This window comes from Schistocerca serialis, chromosome 3, assembly GCF_023864345.2.
Source record: "Schistocerca serialis cubense isolate TAMUIC-IGC-003099 chromosome 3, iqSchSeri2.2, whole genome shotgun sequence".
Lineage (NCBI taxonomy): Eukaryota > Metazoa > Arthropoda > Insecta > Orthoptera > Acrididae > Schistocerca > Schistocerca serialis.
The window spans coordinates 111,437,527-111,462,917 of record NC_064640.1 but is presented as its reverse complement, the minus strand read 5'-3'; the positions used below and the strand labels follow the sequence as shown (position 1 = coordinate 111,462,917).

Sequence of the window (25,391 nt, the reverse complement as noted above, 5' to 3'; positions counted from 1 at the left end):
CTTTTCCTACTACCGAATTCCAGTCACCCATGACTATTAAATTTTCGTCTCCCTTCACTATCTGAATAATTTCTTTGACTTCATCATACATTTCTTCAATTTCTTCGTCATCTGCAGAGCTAGTTGGCATATAAACTTGTACTACTGTAGTAGTACTGTAGTAGTAAAATATCAGTGCAGTTATTAAAATACATTGTGGTCATCTTCTACTGCTAAAATGATTTGTTTTTAAAACCCATTTTTCAAGTTTTGGCTTGTTGCCATTGTTAATTGAAACAATGCGTAACTGCAAAAATTGAATGTACATACAGAAATATATCAGTTCACTTACATCATGACATGCAGATTGCATTTATCTTGAAATGACACATTACTCACATTTTCATGCTTTAGTAAATGTCAAAATTTGAAAAATGGAGATGAGCCACACGTGATGACACACATTCATGTCTGATATTTTTAAATTTTGGCATGTGCTAAAGCACAAAAATTGAAGTAATTGTTTTATAACATAACTGTCAAGTATGGCACTATGTAAGTGAAATGATATAATTCTGAAGATACATGGTGGTTCCCCCACCCACCCACACACACACACACACACACACACACACACACACACACACACACACCTCTTCCTTACCCAGTGTTTTTGTGTTCCACTTGAAAAGTTGGAGATGAAAGACAGAGATTGCAATAACTGATTTTGATTTTAAAAATAGATAATTGTAGGAGTTGAAGGTGACCATGATGTCTTTTAGTAAGTTTTAGTTGACTGTGAAAACCACCTAAGAAAAATTCATCTATTCAGTGTTGTAAAATAGTTATTTCATCCCAGGTAACAGAGTAGTGTTTACAACTGACTGTAATACATGTCCATTGGACTCATAGGTATTCTCACACATAAGCACCAGAAGTCTCTAAAGAGTAGCTCTTGGCACACCTTGGTCTGTAGGGAATGTCATTGCCAATGCTGTCTTCTTGGAAGGGGTTATTATGGAGCAAGTTTTCTTTAGGTAGCGTAATTTATTTTGGAGGATGCTCAGAACTTTACATGTCCACCTGAAACATCATGGCTGCTGTTAGAAACTTTCAATGGGCTCATAAGGAGGTACACTTTAGTAGACTGACAAAGAAACATAGTAAGGTTTTTTGTGGAAAAAAGAGGGTAAAACCACTTGGAGATTTCATTTAGGTCTATTTCTTCCATATAAGGTTTAGACTGCTCAGATGAATAAGGATCATACTAGATGATTTACGTGAGTATGCTGAGGCAGGATTCATACTCAAAGATGACATTGCATATTCACAGAGGACATTTTTGCCACTATTTGGATAATGATGATGATTGTGGATCTCTTCCAATACTTGGATGAACACATCATATGAGGAATGGATTGCTCAGCAAGTTTCGTAGTCATCATTCTTTTGATCTCATATAGGTGTTTTGTTGAAATGGATCAACTGATATACCATGTCATCAAACAATCAATGGTTTTGGACAGTTTGTCACCAATGGAAATCCATCTGAAGTTGATAACTGTTTGTAAGGAGACCATGTGAAAAACATACTAAAACTGCCATCACATATAAAAGCATCAAGAATGTACAGAATATGGTATTGGACTAAAGTTGTATGAAAAATCTGATGCCATAGGAATATCAGAACAAAGACTACATACATTTTATATGAAAGTACTTGGAGGTTCAATAAAAAACTAAAATATGCACAGTTTATGGAGTTTTATAAATAAGATATTATCTTCCACTATCTGTTTGCTAGATGGTGGCAAGATGTATTTTTTAGGAAAATAAATTACATTTATGGAGGGATAATCGGCAATCTAACAGTATATTTGAAAAATGACACCAAATGGAAGATGGCAAAAACACCACCTTGATGCCTATGTTATATTGGTTTTAAGGCCACAGTTATTCGGCCAAACCCTAATACTCTCTAACTTCTGGCCGAGGCTTAAGGATCTCTCTCTCTCCATCTGAACAGGGATCGGAAGGCCTAATGGTACTGACTGACAGCTGTGTCATCCTCAGCTGATAGGCATCACTCAATGCAAATATCGACGGGCTCAGCACACTGCTTTTCCAGGTGTTGTCAGTTTTCATGATCAGAGCCTCTACTTCTCACTCAAGTAGCTCCTCAGTTGGCCTCACAAGGGCTGAGTGCACCCCACTTGCCAACAGCATTCTGCAGACCAGGATGGTCACCCATCCAAGCCCTAGCTCAGCCCGACAGCACTTAACTTTGGTGATCTGATGGAAACTGGTGTTACCACAGTGACTATACCATTGGCTAGGCATAAGGATAAACATGTATTATTGGAAGTGATTTGAGAAAATCATCCGACGAAAAATAAGTGCAACCTTTGTATGTATATTTATATAAGAGGTGTAAAATTAACACCAAGGGGATAAGAGAATTCACTGAATTATGTTTAGTGCTTAAACTATATAATTATGTGGTAGTTTCTGTATCAAGGAGCCACAATCTGCTAATGGATATCTATTGATTACAGTTTGCAGACAATTGTCTACAATAGAGGTGAACCTGTAAGCAATTTTAAAGTTTCATTGACACGGCTTTCAATACTGACATTCTAGTGTGTGCATTTATGACATGGGACCATCTTGCTTTGCATAATTGTACATTTTGTAATTGTGCTTACTGCTTTGATTATGTTCTTGGCAGACATCATATGCATTTGTAAAAGACAAATGTAATATTGGGGCAGCAATACTCTTGTGCATAAATTTACATAACTTTACAGAACAACAATTCTTAGGTGTTCTTTGAGAGGTAAGCCATAGGCTATGGCTCAGACCCAAATGCTTTCCTTTTCATATTTCTTTGCACTAATTAATAGCCTGTACTAACTTCTTATGGCAACTTGAGCTACACAGTGGATACATTTGTTAATATCATGTTTCCAGGCTTAAAAGCATTCCTGATTCTACATCTGCATCTGCATACATACTCTGCAAGCCAGTGTATGGTGCATGGCAGAGGGTACCCTGTTCAACTACTAGTTGTTTTCTTTCCTGTTCCACTTGCAAATAGAGCGAGGAAAAAACAACTGTCTGTATGTCTCCGTAAGAACACTAATATTTCTAATATTATCTTAACGGTCCTTACATGAACTATACATAGGCGGCAGCAGAATCGCTCTGCAGTCAGCCTGAAATGCCAGCTCTCTAAATTTTCTCAATAGTGCTCCTTGAAAAGAACATTGCCTCCCCCCCCCCCCCCCCCCCAGTGATTCCCATTTGAGTTCCCTTGTTTGAACCTACTAGGAACATATCTAGCAGCCCACCTCTGAACTGCTTCTGTTTTCCTTTAATCTTACCTCGTGCAGATTCCAAATACTCGAACAGTACTCAGCAATTTGTCTCCTTTACAGATGAACCACACTTTCCTAAAATTCTTCCAATACACCGAAGTCGACCACTTGCCATCCCTACTACTGTCCTTACGTGCTCATTCCATTTCATATTGCTTTGGAGTGTTATGCCTGTATATTTAATAGACATGACTGTGACAAGCAGGATACTACAAATGCTGTATTTGAACATTATGGATTTGTTTTTCCCACTCATCTGCATTAACCTGCATTTTTCTGTATTTAGAGCTAGCTGCTATTCTTCACACCAACTATAAAATTTCCGTATGTCATCTTGTATCATCCTACAATCACTCGATGACAACACCTTCCCATACACCACAGCATCATCAGCAAATAGCTGCAGTCTGCTGCTTACCCTGTCCGCCAGATCATTTATGTATGTTGAAAATAACAGTGGTCTTACCACACTTCCCTGGGCACTCCTGACGATACCCTTGTGTTTGATGAACACTCATTGTCAAGGACAGCATATCGGATTCTGTTACTTAAGAAGTCTTCGAGCCACTCATTCGCCAAGGAACCTATTCCGTATGCTTGTACCTTCATTAGCAGTTGGCACTGTGGCACCTTGCCAAATGCTTTATTGAACACTAGGAATATGGAATCCACTTGTTGCTCTTCATCCATGGTTCATAGGATAGGGCAGGCTGAGTTTTGCATGAGAAATGCTTAGAACTATGTTGATTTATGGACAGAAGCATTTCCCTCTCAAGGAAATTTATTATATTTGAACTGAGAATATGTTCAAGGATTTTGCAGCAAACCAATGCTAAGGATATTGGCCTATAATTTTGAGGGTCCGATTTTTGCCGTTTTTATATGCAGGAGTCACATGCGCTTTTTTCCATTCACTTGGGGCTTTGTGCTGGATGAGAGATTGGCTATAAATGCGATCTAAGTAAGAGACCAATGCTATAGATTACTCTTTGTTAAACTAAAATGGAATCCCATGAGAACCTCGCTACTTATTTGCTTTCAAGTCTTTCAGTTGTTTCTCTACACCAGTGATACTTCTCACTATGTCCTCCATAAGGAGTCTGTGTGATGGTCAAACGACGATATGTTTGTACAGGTCTCCTGTGTGAACAATTTCTTAAACGCTAAATTTAAAACTTCAGTTTTACCTTTGCTATCTTCTACTGCGTCACCAGACTGTTCTCGGCAAGATCTGTTGCTAAGGTATGACAGTGGTAATTGCTGTAAGCTTTGCGCATTGATCTTTTTATAGATGCACGAATTTCTATTAACTTTTATCTTCATTATTTATGTATAATGTTTCAGTTGAATTCTCACTATTTAAGGATACAAAGTTTATGATATTGTAAGAGAACACGAGACATTTCATGATGTATTTTACTAGAACTTGCACAATAGAAGTAGCTCAGGTATTAAAGGAACCTTGCTAAAAGCATTAGGCAGTTCATGACATGCATAAAGATGTATTCCCAGTATGAATTAGATCAAAAATGGTTCAAATGGCTCTGAGCACTATGGGACTTGAATTAGATCAGTAGTGGGCAAGTATATATGTTCGCATTGTATGTGACTACAGACATTATTTCACTGTTGTACAGCAGCTGATGCAGCAGTAAGATAAATGTAATAATTATATGTTCCCAAGTTAAACATTTCATTAACAGAACATTTTAACTTTTGTTTCCTTTGCTAGCTAGTATTGCAAGGTATTGAGGCCTTCACCATTGCATGTCAATGGAGCAGCATTAGCAACTGGGTCAATGCATATGAAGTGGTTAAGTGATGGTTGCTTGACCATTTTTAAATATCTTAATTTTTTTATACATGATTGCCCTATATTTGACAAGTTCAAAACAGGTTTTTAAAAAAAATTATCTTGCACCTTTACTAGATGGCGACCATTTTTATTTGTAGGCGCGCAACGATTTTTCAGTCTGGAGACATCAGCGAAAATTTGAATATCTCTGCACTGGGTTAAGTTACAACATTGCAATTGACATGATCGTTTTTAGAAAAGTGTCCTCTACAACATTGTCTATTACACAAAATACCCTAAATTCAAAAATAACCGGTCAAAATGACCTCCAAAGTTTGGTATCCAAATTTTCAAAAATCCACTTTTTAGTCCCAAAAATAACAAACAAGGAGTGATTTATGAGAGTATATTTTTTTCCCATACTTAGATATCATACACTACTAGCCTCATATAGAGCAAGAACACTTACAAATGCTTCCTTAATTTTTTTTGTGAATTTTTGGAATTTGAAAATTTTCATTTTTTGTAAAGTTTGGGGTTAGTTACCTCAGGTGGGACTGAATATAAAAATATGATTTTTGCACAGTTTGTACACCTATATAATAGCAACGTACTATAAAGTTTGACATTGATATCTGGTTGTGAACAAAGATATGAATTTTTGAAAATGAGTAAATAATTCACATTACTCTACAACTGATCTTATGGCCGTTGCGTATTTAGATGGTTTATTGTTTCACTGTAATAAAATTTAATTGTGACGTATATTTAGTCAACACTATCACCCAATATTCATTTAGTTTATTTATTTTTAATAATGCAATATTAAACAATAGGAACTTTCGCTTTTGTCTATGGTAATAAAAATGCCCATTTACATTTAGGTTTATTGTCAATAAAGAAGACATTATTGCTGGGTGTGATAATGTAGAAGTCATTATTGCTGGGTGTGGCACTGTTGTAGTCAGTCTGTTCTGAAACCTCTGTTAGAGTGGATGTCCATACTTCATCGAGAGTGTAGAATGTATGTGCTTTGTTCTGTGTGTAATTTGTAATCAATTTTGAGAGGTTAACTGGAATGCAATAACATGGATGAACAGTGCTCTGTTGGACAGATAGAAAGTGAAGTGTGTCACAAAACAGTTTATGGTTCAGTTTCAAAAAACTTGAAAAATGTCAATGACTTTGATGAAGTTAGACAAACTTTGTTTAAATTTTGAGTAAGTTCTTCTGTAACGTCAGAGTGTGAGTGTCATGGGAAGAAATATATTCTGAAGTACAACCACATTTTTGGAAGAGTGTGCTGTGATCCACTTAAAGTTCATAAAAAGCCTATTACTAAAGGTTTGAGGGAAATAAAACTTGAACATTTGTTCTTGTTATGTGAGAGTGAAACAGCTCCCCAAGTGAAATGTAGTATGATTCCTGGAAATTTCCTGTGCCCAAATTGTTACTCAAAAATATTTGTTGTGAATCCAGAACCAGAATCATGTAACCTTGTTAATGACATTTATATTCTTAATGAGGAAGCTGTTAGCATATTGGATTTTGCTTGTTCTAAGTTAGACGTATCTCGTGCTTCAGAAATAATAAAATTAAGTAGCAGAAAAAGAAAAGCAGCTATTGAAAATAAGGTACAACAAATTTCAGACAAAATTAGAAAAAAACTTGGAATCATGCTTTAATAATACAGATACCAACATTACTTCTAAAGTAGAAGGAAACCTACCACCAGCATCATCTGACACTGAATATTTGAGCTTTATAGAGAAATTAAAAATTAAATGTTCAGTGACATCTAATGAGCAAAAAGTTAAAATTTTAAGTTTGCTCCCTGACTCATGGTCAAGAGAGGGGGAAAAAAAAATAGTTCATGGATTCAACATTTCTAATCATTTGGTTAAACTATCCCGAAAATTGGTGAAAGAGCATGCATTCTTCCAGTTTCAGAAAAGAAGAAAGGAGTAGGTATAAGTGAAGAAACAATTAAAAAGATTGATCAGTTTTTTGAAGATGATGAAAACAGTAGACTGTTCCCAGGTTGCAAAGATAGCAAAAGAGTTGTTATAAATGGAATTAAAGTAACAAAGCAGAAACGACTAGTGCTGTCAAATTTAAATGAACTTTATGTAGCTTTCAAATAGTCTCATCCTGAATGCAAAATTGGAAGGTCAAAATTTTTTTGACCTCCACCCTTAAGTGGTGTATTTTGGCTGTATCCTCAGGGACACACTCCGTATGTGTTTGTTTATATCATCAAAACGTCAAACTGTTGACTGCGGGTGCAAAACTCAGTAATCTTGACTACAAAGAGTTACTAGATTTAATGGTCTGTGACACTAACAGTTATGACTGCATGATGAGTTTGTGTAATAAATGCCCTGGTAAGGAAACCGTTATTGAATTGTTTCACGAATATGATGAGGAAATGCCAGAAAGTATTACCTTCAAACAGTGGGTCACAACTGACAGGACAGAAATGATAACAGTGGTTAAATCTCAGGAAGAGTACTTGGAGTCTTTAATTGATAACTTACAAAAACTCAAAAGTCACCACTCTGTTTCTAAAATCCAAAGTAAGTTTTTGAAGGACAAAAAAGCACAACTTCATGAAACTGAATGCATAGTGCTAGCTGGTTTTGCAGAAAATTTTACATTTGTGATTCAGGATGCAATACAAGAGTACCACTGGGATAATGAGCAGGCAACAGTGCATCCATTTATTCTCTACTTTAAAAATGAGAAAGATGAAGTTTGCAGTTCTTCAATTTGCATTCTAAGCAACTACTTGGAGCACAACACTTTGGCTGTACATGTGTTTCAAAAGTATGTAATAAATTACATAAAAGAAAATTTTCCCAAGGTTGAGAAGCTGATATACTTTTCAGGTGGAAGTGTTAGTCAGTATAAGAACAAAAAGAATTTTTCAAATCTGTGCAACCACAAAGTAGACTTTGGGTCGGAGGCTGAGTGGCACTTTTTTGCATCTTGCCATGGTAAAAATGCATGTGATGGAGTAGGAGGTACAACAAAAGGTGAAGTAAGTAAAGTCAGCCTACAAAGACCAACTACAGACCAAATTCTCACAGTACAGGACATGTATGTCTTTTGCAAGGATAATATGAAAGGCATTACCTATTTTCTGATCAAGAAACAAGAAGTGGTTCTGCATATGAAAACAACACTTCAAACCAGATTAGAAAACTATATTAGCAATAAAAGGAACAAGGCATTTCCACAAATTCCTTGGCATTGCAGGAAACTTAGTTCGATGCTACGTAACACCAGAAACCGAAATTTATGAGGATCATTGTGTCAGTAAAATTACATCTCTGTCTTTAATGTTGAATGACATAGTGGCATGTGTGTTTGATGGACAGTGGTGGCTTGCAGAGGTTTAAAGAATAAGTTTGGAAAACAATGATGTTTTTGTGCATTTTTATCACCCTGCTGGCCCAAGAACATCATTCAAGAAATCTACTAGTGGCAAAGTTTGGATACCAATGAAAAATGTCTTAAGGAAACTTTCAGTGCTTGAACTTCCCACAACAACTGGGAGGTTTTATTATATATCACAGAAGCTGTCTGAAGAAATAAGTGTTCTTAACATTCACCACCAGGTTTAGGAACAGTCGCATCTTGAAGGATGTTAATTGAAAATATTGATTTTAAGCATGTCAAAATAATATAAATGTTAATTTTATTGATGTTTCTGCTTTTTGCATATAATTCAGCACCTTACGTCAATAATAATTGATTATATCCCACCCATGTCACACATGAACAGGCAACAGCCATAAGATCAGTTGTAGAATTATCTCCTCAGTTCCAAAAATTCATATCTTTGTTCACAGTCAGATATCAATATCAAAATTTTTACGGTATGTTGCTATTATATAGGTGTACAAACTGTGCAAAAATCATATTGTTATATCCAGTGCCACCTGAGATAACTAACCCCAAACTTTACAAATAATGAAAATTTTCAAATTTCAAAAATTCATAAAAAATAAGGAAACATTTGTAAGTGTTTTTGCTCTATATGAGGCTAGTAGTGTATGATATAAAACTATAGGAAAAAAATAGACTCTCATAAATCACTCTTTGTTTGTTATTTTTGGGACTAAAAAGTGGACTTTTGAAAATTTGGATACCAAACTTTGGAGGTAATTTTGACTGGTTATTTTTGAGTTTAGGGTGTTTTGTGTAATAGACAATGTTGTAGAGGACACTTTTCTAAAAACAATCATGTCAATTGCAATGTTGTAACTTAACCCAGTGCAGAGATATTCGTATTTTTGCTAACATCTCTAAACTGAAACATCATCACACGCCTACAAATGAAAATGGCCGCCATTCAGTAAAGGTGAAAGGTAAAATTTTTTAAAAAACTGTTTTGAACTTCTCAATTATAGGGTAATCACATATAAAAAATTAAAATATTTAAAAACTGTCAAACAACCAACTTAATTTTTATTGGACCACTTCATTTTGATTGACCAAACTTTGCTTTTCCATTTGAAAATGTAATATAAGTTCTAACATAGTTGTTTTTGCATATTTCAGCTCTGAACCAAAACATAACAAACAAGTTCCATTTCCTCAGCATCAAGAAGATATTAAGCCACCAGCTTCTAAACAGCCAACTAGAAGTGGCAGTGGTAATCAAAAGAAAACATCAGCGTCATCACGTCCAAAAAATCATAGAGAGGCACAAGCACAGCAGATGGCATCATCTCTGTCAACAGTTGTACCTCGACATTCGCCTCTGCATGCCTCTCCATCATATCCCCAGAAAAAGTCACCACACATGCCTGTTGCTGCCAGTTTGCCAGTTATTGGAGAACTGACTGCTATCAAAACAGCGGCTTCTCCGACTTCAGATACTGAGCGATCACTGAGTTATGGGGTAAGTTAGTATATTCTCACGGCAACAGTGGCAGTTTGTAAATTATTTCTTAGGGAAATAATATTTATGTGGGGATAGAAGAGGCACTGAGCAATGGACAGGTGCACAGAAAAACAGAAAAATTATTGGCACTCCTCACGTCCTTGTTCCAAGCTAAACACATCATTTGCTCTCTCTCTCTCTCTCTCTCTCTCTCTCTCTCTCTCTCCTCACTCACTCACTCTCTCTCTCTCTCTCTCTCTCTCTCTCTCTCTCTCTCTCTCTCTCTCTCTCTCTCTCTCTCTCTCTCACACACACACACACACACACACACATTGCAATAGAGACAGGAACCAGAGACAGGAACCGTTCTAGGTTTTCCAGTAATGCATATTACAGAAAAAATACTTTCCTGTACATTTATATCACACTGTACTGGCGGATGAAATACATTAAAAATAATGAATGAAGTAGAGAAAACTAGACAACATAAGGGAACTTTTAGCACTCCATAGTATATTCAGAGCCATCACCTAAGAACAGTAATGTAGTGATTTCACAGGCTATACTACAAAGCTGCAGCAAACATTATCGGTAGATCTTGTGGAAGAGTCCATACTAGAGTTCAGTAAGCAAGAACTCACTCCCAGGTAGACAAAGAACTAGAAAATATTTATTTTAAATGGCATAAAATAACACTTCACAATGATCCATGAGTTGCAAATGACTCAGTCACCGAGAAAAATCCTGTTGGCACAATAAATTGTCTATTGTCTACTTGTAAGTAGTCTGTGAAAAGTTTATATTTGCTGTTCCTATCTAGATATTTGCCTGAATGAATGTCACACAGGAATAAATCTTATGTCTGGAAAAGGACAACTACTTTTGGATGCCTGTCTAGTGGCACTAACATGCTCCCAAGCTGGTGAATATGAAAGTCCTGGTGCCAGAGCTCCAGGAGGCCAAAGGCGGCATGGGGTAGCTTCACGGTGGAAGGCCGGCAGCTTGAGCTTGGCTCTGTAAGGCAGTGGCCTCCGGGTGTGTTGGCTTTGATTGTTGGGCCCTGGTCGTGCAGTGTCTTAAATGCAGTGCTGGCTGAAGAATATATATTGGTCAATTTGCAAAAACGTGGTAGGACAGAAGCAAATAGACCTATACTGGCTCTGCCTCATAGGGGGCAATATGGCTGCCAATGTGTCAGTAAGGTGAATGTCTGTGGTCACAACAGTGGTGTCTAGAGTTGCCCTTGATAGCATACAATTGTTGTTGTCATCATCTAGAACTTGCTGCTGTGGCATCTACAGCCTCGTGTTTCAGCTACCTGCAGCACTGTCATCTCCTGCTGGTGGGCTGTGTGCCTCCCTCCTCCTCCCCCCTCCTGCCCCTCCAGAGGACAAATCGTCAATCATCTCGATGTTGTGGAGGCTGGAGTTGCTGTCATCTTTGTCCAGAGGAAACAGTGACCTGGAGCCTTTGCTGTGGATGGCCACGGGAATGAGAGCATCAGTGGCAAACAATGTTCCATCGTGGAAACTGGTGTCGGGTGTCTGTTCTGAGAGTGGTTGCCGTGACAACTGGAGGAGCTTGTGCTTGGACCCAAGTTGTAGAGGATCTGGAATAGAGATAGTGGAGAAGTCACCAGTCAAGGCACCTGGACCCTCGCACGGGCGCAGTTGATGTAGGTGTTTGCAGTATTACAACTAGTTCGGAAGCTGGACCCTGACCATAGTTCTGATGAGGAGGCAGGTCATGTGCACTGGAACCCATCAATTATGTTACTCTGGAGAATGTCATTGCCTGCACATCATCCTATAGTGTTACCAGTGAGGCCTCTGAGGAAAGGGATCTCTGAAGTAATTGTCTCTGGGTCACTGTAGTCAGTCATGTTGGGCTCACCCCATTCAGTGAAGTAGAATGATGTGAGACCAGGAACAGTGTAAGTGCACCATCAATCCTGTAGTCCAATTGCAATTTTGCACTTTGCATTTATTCTTGTTGCATATCAAGTTAGCTGTTTCTGAAGCTTGAATGAGAGCTTCCAGATTTGCAGTGAGGTCCTTGGCTTTTCTGCCCATTACGAGAATCTTACCGAGGTAGTTAGCCGTACCTGAGACTCCCTGAGCTTGCTGCTCCAAGTACTATTGAAAAATGGCCAGCACACAGTCTTGGAGAAAGGTAGGCAGCTGTATTGGAACAAGCTAAAATGGGTGTTAATCATCATGATGCACTTAGATTCCTCATCCAACGGTAGCTGTAAGCAAGCCTCCCAGAGGTCAATCTTTGCAAACAGTGTGCTGCTTGGATGTTTTGCCATGACATTCCCCTCCCTGGGAATGGAGGAAGTGTAGTATCTGCAGTTCTTTGTTTACAACAACAACATGCAAAAAATGTATTTGCGGTGAGCAAAGCATCGGAATTACACAGGCGTGTGAAAACAGCTGCATGTTCATGATGTTTACTTCCATCAATTCATTGGCATCATCCTTGGAATGGAGTGTCAGCTGTCTCTGGTCTGGTGGGGCATACGGGCGATGATGAGCCAGATATGGGAATGACCTCGAACATGGCTGTGATGTGGGAACAGCACCATTATGTGGTGGTGACGACTGGAGAGGGTCCACCTTATACTCCAGCAGACAAGTGGCATCCAGGCCGTCAGTGTTAGACATTGGTTGGGGCCCCGGCACAGTCGGCAGCTGCATCTCGAAGTCGCTGGTGCCAACCCTCTCATCCAGTGGAGGCGTCCCCACAGTGTTCGGGCCCTGGAATGGGACAGCACTCACAGAGGGCTCCCTGCCGCCATCTGCTGCGGCTGAAGCTGAGGTGAGTCTGTACCCCACCAAGGACACAGCTGCTTCTGATGGTGTGAGAGTGACATCCTGCCAATGTCCACCGTGAACATTTGCCGACCACGTGTTGCCTGTACCATCACTGGTGCCCATCCAGGCTGCTGACTGAAAGTACACACACATACTGGGTCACCCGGGTTGTACCTCACAGTGCAAAGCCACGTTGGGCTGTGGTGCATGGCAGAGCAGGTGCAGTAGCATCCGGGCCTGTAGGCCACGAAGGATCTCCGCTGGGCTTCTGCCATTCAGTAGGGTGGTCCTGTAGGTGCTAGATGCTAAGAGGCAGTGCCTATTCAGTGGATGAGTCCATCATGCACCTTTTCAGCTGCGTCTTAAAGGTGCGCACCGTGCACTTTGCCTCACCATTTGACTGCAGGTGAAAGGAAATGGACATTAGGTAGGTAACAATACTCATTGTGAAACAATGTCAAATTGACCTGTAGACATTATCAAAGACGATCATCTGGGGCAACCCTTTGATCGCAAAAACCTTGATGAGAGGACTTACAGTATCTTCACCACGGTGGAGTGCATGTGCATGACAAGTGGATAGTTGGGCAGCAATTCAACCACCAACAACCATATGGAATTATAGAAGGGGCCCGCAGATTCAATGTGTATGCAGTCCCACAGCTGATGCACCATGGGCCTTGGAGTGGCTGTTTGTAGTGGTGCCATCTGCTGCTTGGGACACTGTTTTCACTCATGATCGTCCTTCTGAATTGCCGAGTCAGTGCCAGGTCACTAGACAAAATTCCGAACAGGGACCTTCATGTGGGACATGCCACAGTGACCATGTTGTAGGAGAGTAAGGACGCGAGCCCCTCAGAACTGGAGAGTTAACAACATGGGGATTGTCCGAGTTGGTGCTAAGGAGGAGTATGCTGTCAACTACTGCCAGCCAATAACAGATGAAGAAATAGCTGTGGATCTGATCAGACACCTTTGTGGCCATCGGTTGGGTCAACCACTGTACACAAAATGAATCACTTGATGGAGCACTGGGTCTTGTTGGGCGGCTTGCATTACGCAATGGGCCATTACTCGGGAGTCTCTCCACCATGTGTTGGAGGTGATCATCAATCTGGGAACAGCTTTGGCTTTGTTGAAGGCAGGGTCAGGTCCTATGAAATGTGTCGGCATTAGTGTGCTTTGTGGTTGATCTGTAATGAATCTCCTAGTGATACCCATACAAAAATAAAATCCGACATTGGTGTTGCTATGTGGTTCTATCAGGAAACTGTGAATGTGGCCCAAAGAGTGCCGTGTGCAGCTTATGGATGGTGATAAAGTGGAACATGTTGCCTTAGAGGAAAACATGAAACACCTGGACTGCATACACAATGACCAGAGCATCCTTTTATATCTGAGAATAACTGTGTTGAATGGCTGTCGTCTCAGAGATGTATGCAATAGGCTGTTCAAAGTAGCATTTCTATGAGACAAAACTGCTCCAATCCCACATTGGAAGGCATTTGTGACAAGGACAAGTTTTTTACGTGGCATAAAAGTACTGGGGCATGCTAATAACTTGAGCAGCAAATTTATGCGGGTGGACACTCTTTTGCAGTTCAGTGACCAAATCAAAGCAACACCTTTTTTATGTAAGTTGTTTAATGGATGAATGATATCTGCCGCATTGGAAAAAAAAAGAATAATAATTGACTTTACCCAGAAATGATTGGAGTTCCTTCAGATTCTGTGGTTTAAGTGGGTTGACAATAACCTTTAAAGGAAGGTGTCCCAGATATTCTGTTTCCATCTCCAAAACATCAGATTCAGCAAATTGTATTTAAGGCCTGCTACTTGCAGTTTAGTGAGCAGGATATGAACGTTAGCGAGTTGTTCCTACCATGATGAGCCTGTGATGATAATGTTATCAAGATAGTTTGCACAACACAGAACATCCTGCGTTAACTGTTATAAGTTATGTACATCCCAAAGAAAGAGTTAATGATCACGATATGTTGAGAGACGAAATCGAGATGAAGCTGCAGGTACACATCTGCCAACTCAATTTGTGAAAAACCCTCAGCACCTGCCAATTATGTGAGTATTTCTTATCAATGGGAAATAGAGTAGCAATTTACTATTGACTGGACATTAATGGTGGACATAAGATCCCCGCACAAAAAAAGTGCCTCTGCAGGATTATGAGTAACATACACATTAGTTAGAATGAATGGATTCAGGCTCTGCAACCTGTCCAATTTGTCCTCGATAGTGGGTCACAGACAAGAAGGGATAAGCCGAGCATTACAAAACTTAGGAGTGGCCTTAGGTTTAAGGGTGGTGTGAACCTCATAGTCCTTTACAGCACCCAAGCCAGTGAAAATAGAGACCTGAAATCACGGCACATGTTGTCCAACACCTGTAATGGTAAAAATGAGGTACACTATGTCCTGAATATGAAGTCCAAAAACCATAAATGTGTGGAGACCAAAAATATTTTATGACTTCGCACTGTTGATGGCAAAAAATGTGATTGCCCTCTTGGCATGCTGATCGTCATTCATGAACTGGCCTTGACCAGGAATTAGCTGATCACCATAACTGACCAAATGACGATGTGTAGAAGAAAGAGCAGGGCGACTGAAGTGATGGTAGGTTTCAAAATTCACGATAGACACAGAGGCCCCAGTGTCAGCCTGGTAACGGAATGGCTGTTGTGGAATGTGCAGCATAATGTAGATCTTGCTGGAAACATGGAGCTCTGAACCATGCTGTGGAGTAACATTGTGCACCTCTGTAAATGCCACATCCTTGTCCAAGGACTAACTGCACGGGACACTATGACAGACAGATGCCACATGGTTGTATTTATGGCACACCTCACACAATGTCTGCTGGTGCAAGCAGCGACTACAGATCTGCATAAGAAAATAATCAGGAAATGAGGGGAACCATCAATGGAAAGGGCCAATGTCTGATTGCGAAAGGTGCTAACAAGATGACCATGATGAAGGTGTGGTGAATTATGCCATTGCTATGGAACTGAACACACCTACGCTATGTCTGTTACATCATCAGACTGTTCTGTCACAGACCCTGGCACTTCAAATACCTGAGCAATAGCCAGAACCTACTTGATTGTAGGATCTTCTGAACACAATGCCTCTGACACAGCTCTCAGTCCAGGGCAAAACAGACAATGCCGTTGTGTATTTGATAGTTAGTGTAGGACTGTTTACAGGGAGCACAAATAAATTTGTGCTTCCTACTTAAACCACGGAAGTCAGCTACCCATGCTTGATAGGACTGGGTCAGTTTCTTTTGCCACTGGTGAAACTATATACAGAAAGCAACAACTTTGTTTTGCTTAAGATAATACGCACTTAGCAACTCACGTTTCAGGAAACAACAATGTTGCTAGGTCCTTTAACAGAGCAAGTCTTCAAATCAGATAAAATGTTTCAGGTTCAATTCAAGACAAGAAAAAAGATTTTTGCAAAGATGTGTCCACTACCTGATACACTGCACAATGTTGCTGCAAATGTTGCACATATGAGTCTCAGTCTTCCTTCATTTCCTGGAATGTTGGAAAAGCTGGGGGAGCAGTCAGGCATGCAGAGGGCAGTTTAAGGCAGTCCAAGGCACCTTGAAAATTTGTAACCAACTGACGAAGCAAGTACAAATGCTGTTGTAGTTGCTCAGATTGCTATTGTTGTTAAATCCACTGTTGCTGCTCATCTTTTAACAACTGAACCAATGCTGAATCCATCATACTGCGGAACACGTGTGGGACAAAAACAACTTCCTTATCAAAAACTATAGTACCTACAGTTCTTTATTTACAACAACTACATATAAGAAATAGAACAGTGGTGAGCAGAGCACCAAAATTACCCAAGCACATTAGAACATTAACAGAAGAATGTGATCCAGGTCAAATTCGATAATGTGCAATGTTACTCGTACAAAATCACAGAACTTTTGTAGTCTGTAGTTGGAATCTTCACTGAGCATGACTGGAGCAAGAAAGGGTGAGGCTGCTCTGGTAGCATGCAGGTGAGACCACTCACTCAGTGGTGGTGCTGGTAGTGAAGAAAGCAGGAGCCCTGGTTTTGTTCTCCCACCAGTGGTACTGAATACAAGTTCTTAGGTTGTAGTGGCAGTGTACAAGGGTGCGCCACCAGAATAAGTGCCCGTGACTGATGGTACATTCCCTGTTGACTTGGAATCTCCACAAATCCTCAAAGACTTGTCAGGCTTTTCTACTAAAACAACTGATGTAGCCCATGAACTGGTTGAGACTGGTGTCAGAATCTCTTTGTGTTGCAACTGTTAAGAGTTCCACATGGAATTTGTCCTGCTGGGTGAAAGGCACGTTGGTGTGCTTTAAAAAAAGGCTTCAAAATAAGATGTGCTTCATAGTTAGAGACACATCTAGTCTACTGGCAAAATATTGAAGGGTACTTTGTCAAAAGTTCTTGGAGGTGGGTATGGGGCAAGAAGGGCTGTATCTGATGAGTTTAATTGTGCACATTCAAGCCAAGTGCACTGAAAAGGTCTTACCCTAATCCAATGTGTACCAGTGACCAATATGCTAGCCAACATGGAGGACTTGTTATATTTAACTGTAGAACAAAATTGTTCCACCACCTCAATGTTGTTACTATATGTATATAGTTGTTTTGCAAAAGATGGAAGTGGCAGTGAGCCAAGCTGTTTGTAAGTTGCCAAATTAATGAATGTGGTGTTGGAGCCAATGTCAATTTGGAATGTGACAGGATGTTGTTAAGTGATATTTCTAATATTAATAATATGTCTGAAATAAGTAACATACCTTGCACCTGGAGGACATCTGGCCCTGGTGGAAGTTCATCGGCTTCTGAACCGTGAGTCTGTGATTCCAAGGTGGACACTATCCATATCATCATGGGTGTGGATTGACAGACTTCAGTCTTGTGTCCTGATTTACCTCAGAATTTACATTTTTCTCAATGAAAATAGCAGTGTTGCCCTTGATGAGTGACAAAACAGTTGCTACATGATTGCAGTTTCTGGATAGTGGGCCCTCAAAACTTTCTGTGAAGATAGAGCGTTATCCGGTGAAACTATGAAACCAGCACAGAGGGGCTGGCCCTGGGCTTTACTGTCCGGGTAGGCAGAGAACACCTGGGAAAGGTCCTGCAGGGCCACCAAGGGCTGTACTGCTTGTTCAAATGCCTGACTGAGTGGAAGACATCATTTCTGAGCCCTTCAGCAGGAGAATGCACTAAGATCATGTTACTCATCAATGAGTCGCTGGAAGATGTTTACACTTGGAATTAGTGCACTAAAAACGAGATTCCTAGGAAAGTCCCTGAAACTGTGCAATCCATTCCTGGTAAGTCGCCCGTTCTTTTATGACAACTAAAAAGTTTGTGCTATGCAGTGAACACATGGATTTGAGACTCAAAATATTCCATCAATTTAGTCCTAAGCTAATCATAGGACAAATAAAATGGTTCTACTTCTGGATTCAACTGTTTGAGGAAGCAATAGACATCAGCACCTGCGTAGGTTATAAGAAGGTGTGTTGGTGAATATTACCTGAGATTCCATGTGCAATGAAATGCTTTTCCAAACAGGCAATATAGTTCTTCTTGTCAAATTTTGGAAAGAGTAATGGCAATGCTCTGAAGCCTTTTATCACAGAATTGATTTGGGACAGTTTGTTGCAAACCTTGGGCGATGTTGTTGATAGGAGCCATCTTTTCCAACATCAGTTCTTGTGCCAGCTGCATGTTTTGCACCAATAGGATTACTTGGGTGGTCACATCCTAGATGACAGCAGACATATTGAAATGAGAATTGTACATTAGCGTACAAGTATGTGGAAAGATATCTTGTAAGCACCGTCTACATGGGGAGCAATATGAAAGTTCAGTTCAAAGTTTTGTAAAGCCTCGTCACAATTAACTGAAGTGATCGGACTAGGGCCCTGTAAGGAAGATCTCTCTCCCAGGTAGACAAATAGCAAGGAAACAGTATTTTAAAATTTTGATTTCAAATCTGTGTTGTATCGTTATACAGGAAGTCCCAGGAGGAATGGTCAATATTCAGGGCTATGACAGGAATTATCATTTGATGCAAAAAAATTTCATATGGACATATGCCCTGTTCCAAATAGTTTTCAAGTGAGAACATATTTAATGTACATTATTACTTGTTTTCTGTTTTATTCAATGCAGAAAAAAGGGTTTTAAAGTGGTACCTTACATGCCTGATCAATAAAGTGGTCCCAAACTAATGTAACATGATATTTGTTTATCGATGTGTATTAGCAGAGACAGTAAAACGCGAAGAATAACCAGTTTCTGCATGGTGTTAGTTGTCAGCCTGGGCCAGGATGGTGCTGTTGCTGTTGGAGTACAGGTTATCTGGTTATTCTTCATGTTTTACTGTCCCTGGTAATATACACTGAAGAGCCAAAGAAACTGGTACACCTGCCTAATATTGTGTAGGGCCCTTGCAAGCATGCAGAAGTGCCACAACACAATGTGGCATGGACTCGACTAATGTCTGAAGTAGTGCTGGAGGGAACTGACACCGTGAATCCTGCAGGGCTGTCCATAAATCTGTAAGAGTATAAGAGGGTGGAGATCTCTTCTGATCAGCACGTTGCAAGGCATCAAAGATATACTCAATAATGTTCATATCTGGGAAGCTTGCTGGCCATTGGAAGTGTTGAAATTCAGAAGATTGTTCCTGGAACCACTCTGCAGCAATTCTGAATGTGTGAGGTGTCACATTGTCCTGCTGGAATAGCCCAAATTCGTCAGAATGCACAATGGACATGAATGGATGCAGGTGATCAGGTGATGTTTACGTATGTGTCACCTGTCAAAGTCATTTCTAGATGTACCAGGGGTCCCATATCACTCCAAATGCACATGCCCCACACTCTTACAGAGTCTCCACCACCTTGAACAGTCCCCTGCTGACATGCAGAGTCCATGGATTCATGACCTTGTCTCCACATCTGTACACATCCATTCGCTGTCTCCATACCCGTACACATCCATCCACTCAATACAATTTGAAACAAGACTTGTCCGACCAGACAACATGTTTCCAGTCATCAACAGTCCAATGTCAGTGTTGATGGGCCCAGGCTTTGTGTCATGCAGTCACCAGGGTACACGATTGGGCCTTTGGCTTCGAAAGCCCATATCAATGATGTTTCATTGAATGGTTTGCACACTGACACTTGTTGAAGGCCCAGCATTGAAATCTGCAGCAATTTGTGGAAGGGTTGGACTTCTGTCACATCAAACGATTCTCTTTAGTCATCGTTGGTCCAGTTCTTGCAGGATTTTTATACAGCCACAGTGATGTCGAAGATTTGATGTTTTACTGGATTCCTGATGTTCACGGTACACTTGTGAAATGGTCGTATGGGAAAATCCCCACTTCATTGCTACCCTGGAGATGCTGCGTCCCATCGTTCATGCGCCGGCTATAACACCATGTTCAAACTCACTTAAATCTTCCAGAATGAGATTTTCACTCTGCAGCGGAGTGTGCGCTGATATGAAACTTCCTGGCAGATTAAAACTGTGTGCCCGACCGAGACTCGAACTCGGGACCTTTGCCTTTCGCAGGCAAGTGCTCTACCATCTGAGCTACCGAAGCACGACTCACGGCCGGCACTCTGCAGAGTGAAAATCTCATTCTGGAAACATCCCTCAGGCTGTGGCTAAGCCATGTCTCCGCAATATCCTTTCTTTCGGGAGTGCTAGTTCTGCAAGGTTCGCAGGAGAGCTTCTGTAAAGTTTGGAAGGTAGGAGACGAGGTACTGGCAGAAGTGAAGCTGTGAGTACCGGCCGTGAGGTGTGCTTCGGTAGCTCAGATGGTAGAGCACTTGCCCGCGAAAGGCAAAGGTCCCGAGTTCGAGTCTCGGTCGGGCACACAGTTTTAATCTGCCAGGAAATTTCACTTAAATCTTGATAATCTGCCATTTTAGCAGCAATTTCCGAACTAACAACTGCGTCACACACTTGTTGTCTTCTACAGGCATCGATGACCACTGCGCCACATTCTGCCTGTTTACATATCTCTGTATTTGAGTACGCATGCCTATACCAGTTTCTTTGGCGCTTCAGTGTATATTGATAAAACAGATATGTCACTAGACTAATTTGGGATTTCTGTATTGAATGCGTGGTTGTAAAATTCCATTTTTGAATAATACAGAAAATAAATAACAATGTATCTATCTTGAAGCCATTTGGAATAGAGCATATGTCTATATTAATTTTTTTCTTCAATTTTTTTTCTCCTTTCCTGTCATATCCATGAATATTGACCATTCCCCCTGACCCCGTGTATAATGATACACCAGAGATTTCAAAACCACATTTTAAACTGCAAAATATTTCCAGAGCAGAAGTGAAGTCTGGCCGTAATGTATTGTTATTAACTGCAGATTAAACTGAAAAAACTGCAGAAATGTAAGGAATTATGGGGATGGGACCATTATAAGTTGAAAAAACCAGTGGTTACGGAGAGTTTTTGAGGGGAGGATTATGTAATGATTGACTGAAATAGAGAAAAGGAATACAATAGGAGATGAATGGGTAACTTTGGAAGACAAATTGGTGAAGACAGCAGAGGATTGATGAGACAAAAAGGCAATGCTCAGTAGAAATCTTTAGATGACACAAGAGATGACTGACAAAAGGAGGAAATATAAAAATACACCAAATGAAGCAGGAAAAAAGGAGGCACAGGTAGAGGAGAAATGCGAGGCTGTAGATGCATGCATGACTATGGGAAAGAGAGATGCTCCCTATTGGACAAATACATATCAAAAATGTAGTGTCGGTAGCTGGACCGACACCGTGATGGGGATTGCTGAAAAGGAATGCTAGACTAAAGCTGTGGCCGATAGTGCACGCACGGCGATAAGCATACGGGCGTGAAGTCTGGAACATAAAAACTTATGAATGAATAAGAAGAAAAGTATGTAGATGCTTTTTACTTAACTTTTAATAATTCCTTGGAATACATCTCTCTTGAATACTCGTAAGCTATAGGCACTGATACAAATGGCTCCTTGCTAGTTCGTAGCCATTAATTTAGCTGATGGCTATTCTGTCTCTCGGCTAATGAGAGAGAAAGGCTTCATACAACTGGGCGATAGCTAGGTTCGCGAACAACTGGGCGGTAGCTTGGTTCTCGTACAACTGGGGTCGAGTCCACTCTCGTATCACGAGACCTGCCTAGGTGGTGGCGCTAGGTCTGCGATCACAGTGGCGACACGCGGGTCCGACATGTACTACATGGACCGCGGCCGATTTAAACTACCACCTAGCAAGTGTGGTGTCTGGCGGTGACACCACAAAAAACATACACACATTTGGGGAGAAGAGAAGCATATCAAGAGCTCAGATGGCAAATCAGAACTAAGCAAAAAAGGGAAGGCGAAAAGATGGAATAAATATATAGAATGGGTGTACGCAGGAAACAGATTTGAAGACAATTTTAGGGAAAGGGAAGAGGAAGTAGATGAAGATGAGGCAGGAGATACGATATTGCAAGAGTTTGGCCGAGCACTGAAGGACCTAAATCGAAACAAGACACTTGTAGTAAATGACATTCCCTCAGAATTATTGAGAGCCTTAAGAGACTGAAATATTCTCCCTGGTGTGCAAGATATAGGAGACAGGGAAATACCTTCAAACCTCAAGAAGTATGTAATAATTCCATTTCTAAAGAAAAGTGCTAATAGGTGTGAATATTACAGAACTATTAGTTACAAAATACTGACACATTTTATTTACAGAAGAATGGAAAAACTGGTAGAAGCTAACCCCTGGAGAAAATCACCTTGGGTTCTGGAGAAATGTAGGAATACACAAGGCAATACTGACCCTGTGGCTTACCTTACAAGCTAAGGCTGTAGAAAGGTAAACCTGTGTTTATACATTTGTAGATTTAGAGAAGCCTTTTCAGAATGCTAACTGGAATATGTCATTTGAAATGCTGAAGGTGGCAGGGATAAATTACAGGGAGCAAAAGGTTATCAACTTGTACAGAAACCAGACTGCAGTTACATGAGTTAAAGGATGTAGGAAGTAATTGAGAAGAGAATGAGACAGAGTTGTAGCCTATCCTTGACTAGAAGAAGGGATCAGTTGGTAGGGCATATTCTGAGGCATCAAGAGATCACCAATTTAGTATTGGAGGGCATCGTGGAGGGAAAAAATTGTAGAGGGAGACCAAGAGATGAATACACTAAACATATTCAGAAGGATGTAGGTTGCAGTAGGAACTAGGAGATGAAGAAGCTTGCACAGGATAGAGTAGCATGAAGAGCTGCATCAAACCAGTCTCTGGACTGAAGACCACAACAACAACAAAGTTTGATGATGACACTGTAATTGTGTCAGAGACTGCAAAGGTATTGAAAGGGTAGTTGAATGGAATGGATTATGTCTTATAAAGAGGTCATAAGATGAATATCAACAAAATTGAAATGAGAGTAATGGAATTTAGTAGAATTAAATCTGGTAATGATGGGGAATGATGCAGAAATTAGAGTAGGAAACGAGATACTGAAAGTAGTAGATAAGTTTTGCTGTTTGCCTAGAAAAGTATTTTGACAAAGGCTGAAGTAGAGAAGATATAAAAAGCAGATTGGCAATGGTAAGGAAAGCATTTCTGAAAAAGAGAAATTTGTTAATATTGAATATAAATTTAAATAGTAGATAAGTCTCTTCTGAAGGTATTTGTGCTGAGTATAGCCTTATCTGGAAGAGAAATGTGGATGATAAAACAGTCCACATGAGAAAAGCTTTTGAAATGTGGTGATACAGAAGAATGGTGGAAATTAGTTGGATAGATTGAATAACTAATGAGAAGATACTTATTCAGATTGTGAATAAAAGGAATCTATGGCACAGTTAGACTAAAAATAAGGGATTAGTTGATAGGATATATCCAGAGACATCAAGGAATTGTCAGTTTGGTGATGGAGGGAAGAGTAGGGGTATAAAAATTGTAGATGGATGCCGAGGTTCAAATGGATGTAGATTGCAGTAGTTATGCAGTGCTGAAGAGGCTTGTATAGGATAAATTCCTGTAGAGATGTGCATCAAACCAGTCTTTGGACTGATGACCACAACATTAAACAATATATTACCATGACTGTTGCCCTACCAAAAGTCATGGAGTCCATAGCCAACCAAATTTTCTGACTGTTATCAGTATGCTACACTGGCTATGACAGCCAGCGAAGCAGATGGTCATCCTTCAGGAAATGTGAATAGATACTTCTTGGTGATAATACTCAATGCTTGTCACTGCTCAACAGTTTTGTTGTTAACTATTGACAGTAAAGGAGATAGGGTCTGCTACCGCATATTCAGAACACCAGGTTAGCAGAGTGAACCTGGCAACAGTGTGCTCAAAAAGTTAGTGTGCATTAGATCAGTGGGGAGAGCAGTAGTTATAATTTATTATATGATCTTCATAAAACATAGATAACTATATATGAAATCTTCGGAATGTCAAACTTATGTAGATGAAATATCCATCATGATTAAGAAACTGCTGATCTCCCAGAAAGACTGTGGCTCAGCTTGTGGACAGTGATGTGGATAGCAAATTGTCTGCTACATATTTCATGTGTTCAGTGTAAACTATCTGATTATTCCCACTGCCTCTGAGCTAAATGCAAAAAATAGCTGTAGATGCTCTTAGCATTCTTACAATTACTCACTGTAATAAACTGCTTTGTTGTGTGCATATGTAAATTAAATTTCCCCTCGACATTTGGTGACCTCAGGTTTCCAAATCATGCATCAGAATGATCGCATCACACACTGGAAAAATTTAATCACGCGCCAGAATGACAAAACACACCTTATTAAAGTTTTCGCATCAACAGCACCACGCAGAATCAATCATGAACAACGTCATGTAATTAGCGCATACAATGACAAACATTAGAATCCTGCAAGCACTGACTTAGCAGCAGCAAATGCGATTCTTAACTCAATGGTGGTGAAATCCCCACTGCTATGGTCAGATAATCCAGTGCTGTGATTCGCCCAACTTAAGAGCCAATTTGTCGTGGCCCACATCACCTTGGGCAATATTAAATACAGTTGTGTTGTGGCTGCACTTAACGAGCAGATGACTGTGGAAGTACAAGACATAATAGCTTCGCTGACAAGCACTGAAAAATACACCTCTATCAAGCGTGCACTTGTTGCAAATGGCAGCTAAGCGGCTTGAAAAATTTCGCTCCACTGAAGAACTCGGCGACCGTATACCGACTCATCTAGTTCCTTCTTCACATGCTGGCAAGCAATGTAATTAGGTGGAATATATGGCTGTTGCTCATACCTGTGGATGCACAAAAATTACTCACAGTTTGCACTGTTGACCTCATTCAAACTGCTGGCTGAATAGTCAAGGCGTGTCCATCGTCAACTTTCTCACCAGAAAAGAGACTTCTCTGGGAACACTGCAAGCATAAGTAGCTGAACTGTAAGCAAGTCTCAGCCCTA

General features: G+C 40.2%; 1 protein-coding gene across 2 annotated transcripts in view; it reads left to right on the top strand.

Annotated features, from left to right (window-relative positions):
• The window catches only part of LOC126469795 (ELL-associated factor 1-like), a 66,469-nt gene that overhangs the window by 21,979 nt on the left and 19,099 nt on the right, over nucleotides 1-25,391 (top strand). For both annotated transcript variants that reach the window (XM_050097048.1, XM_050097047.1), the window contains exon 3: nucleotides 9,718-10,060. In XM_050097048.1, coding sequence (XP_049953005.1) covers nucleotides 9,718-10,060 — 343 coding nt within the window. The remainder of the gene's footprint in view (nucleotides 1-9,717; nucleotides 10,061-25,391) is intronic.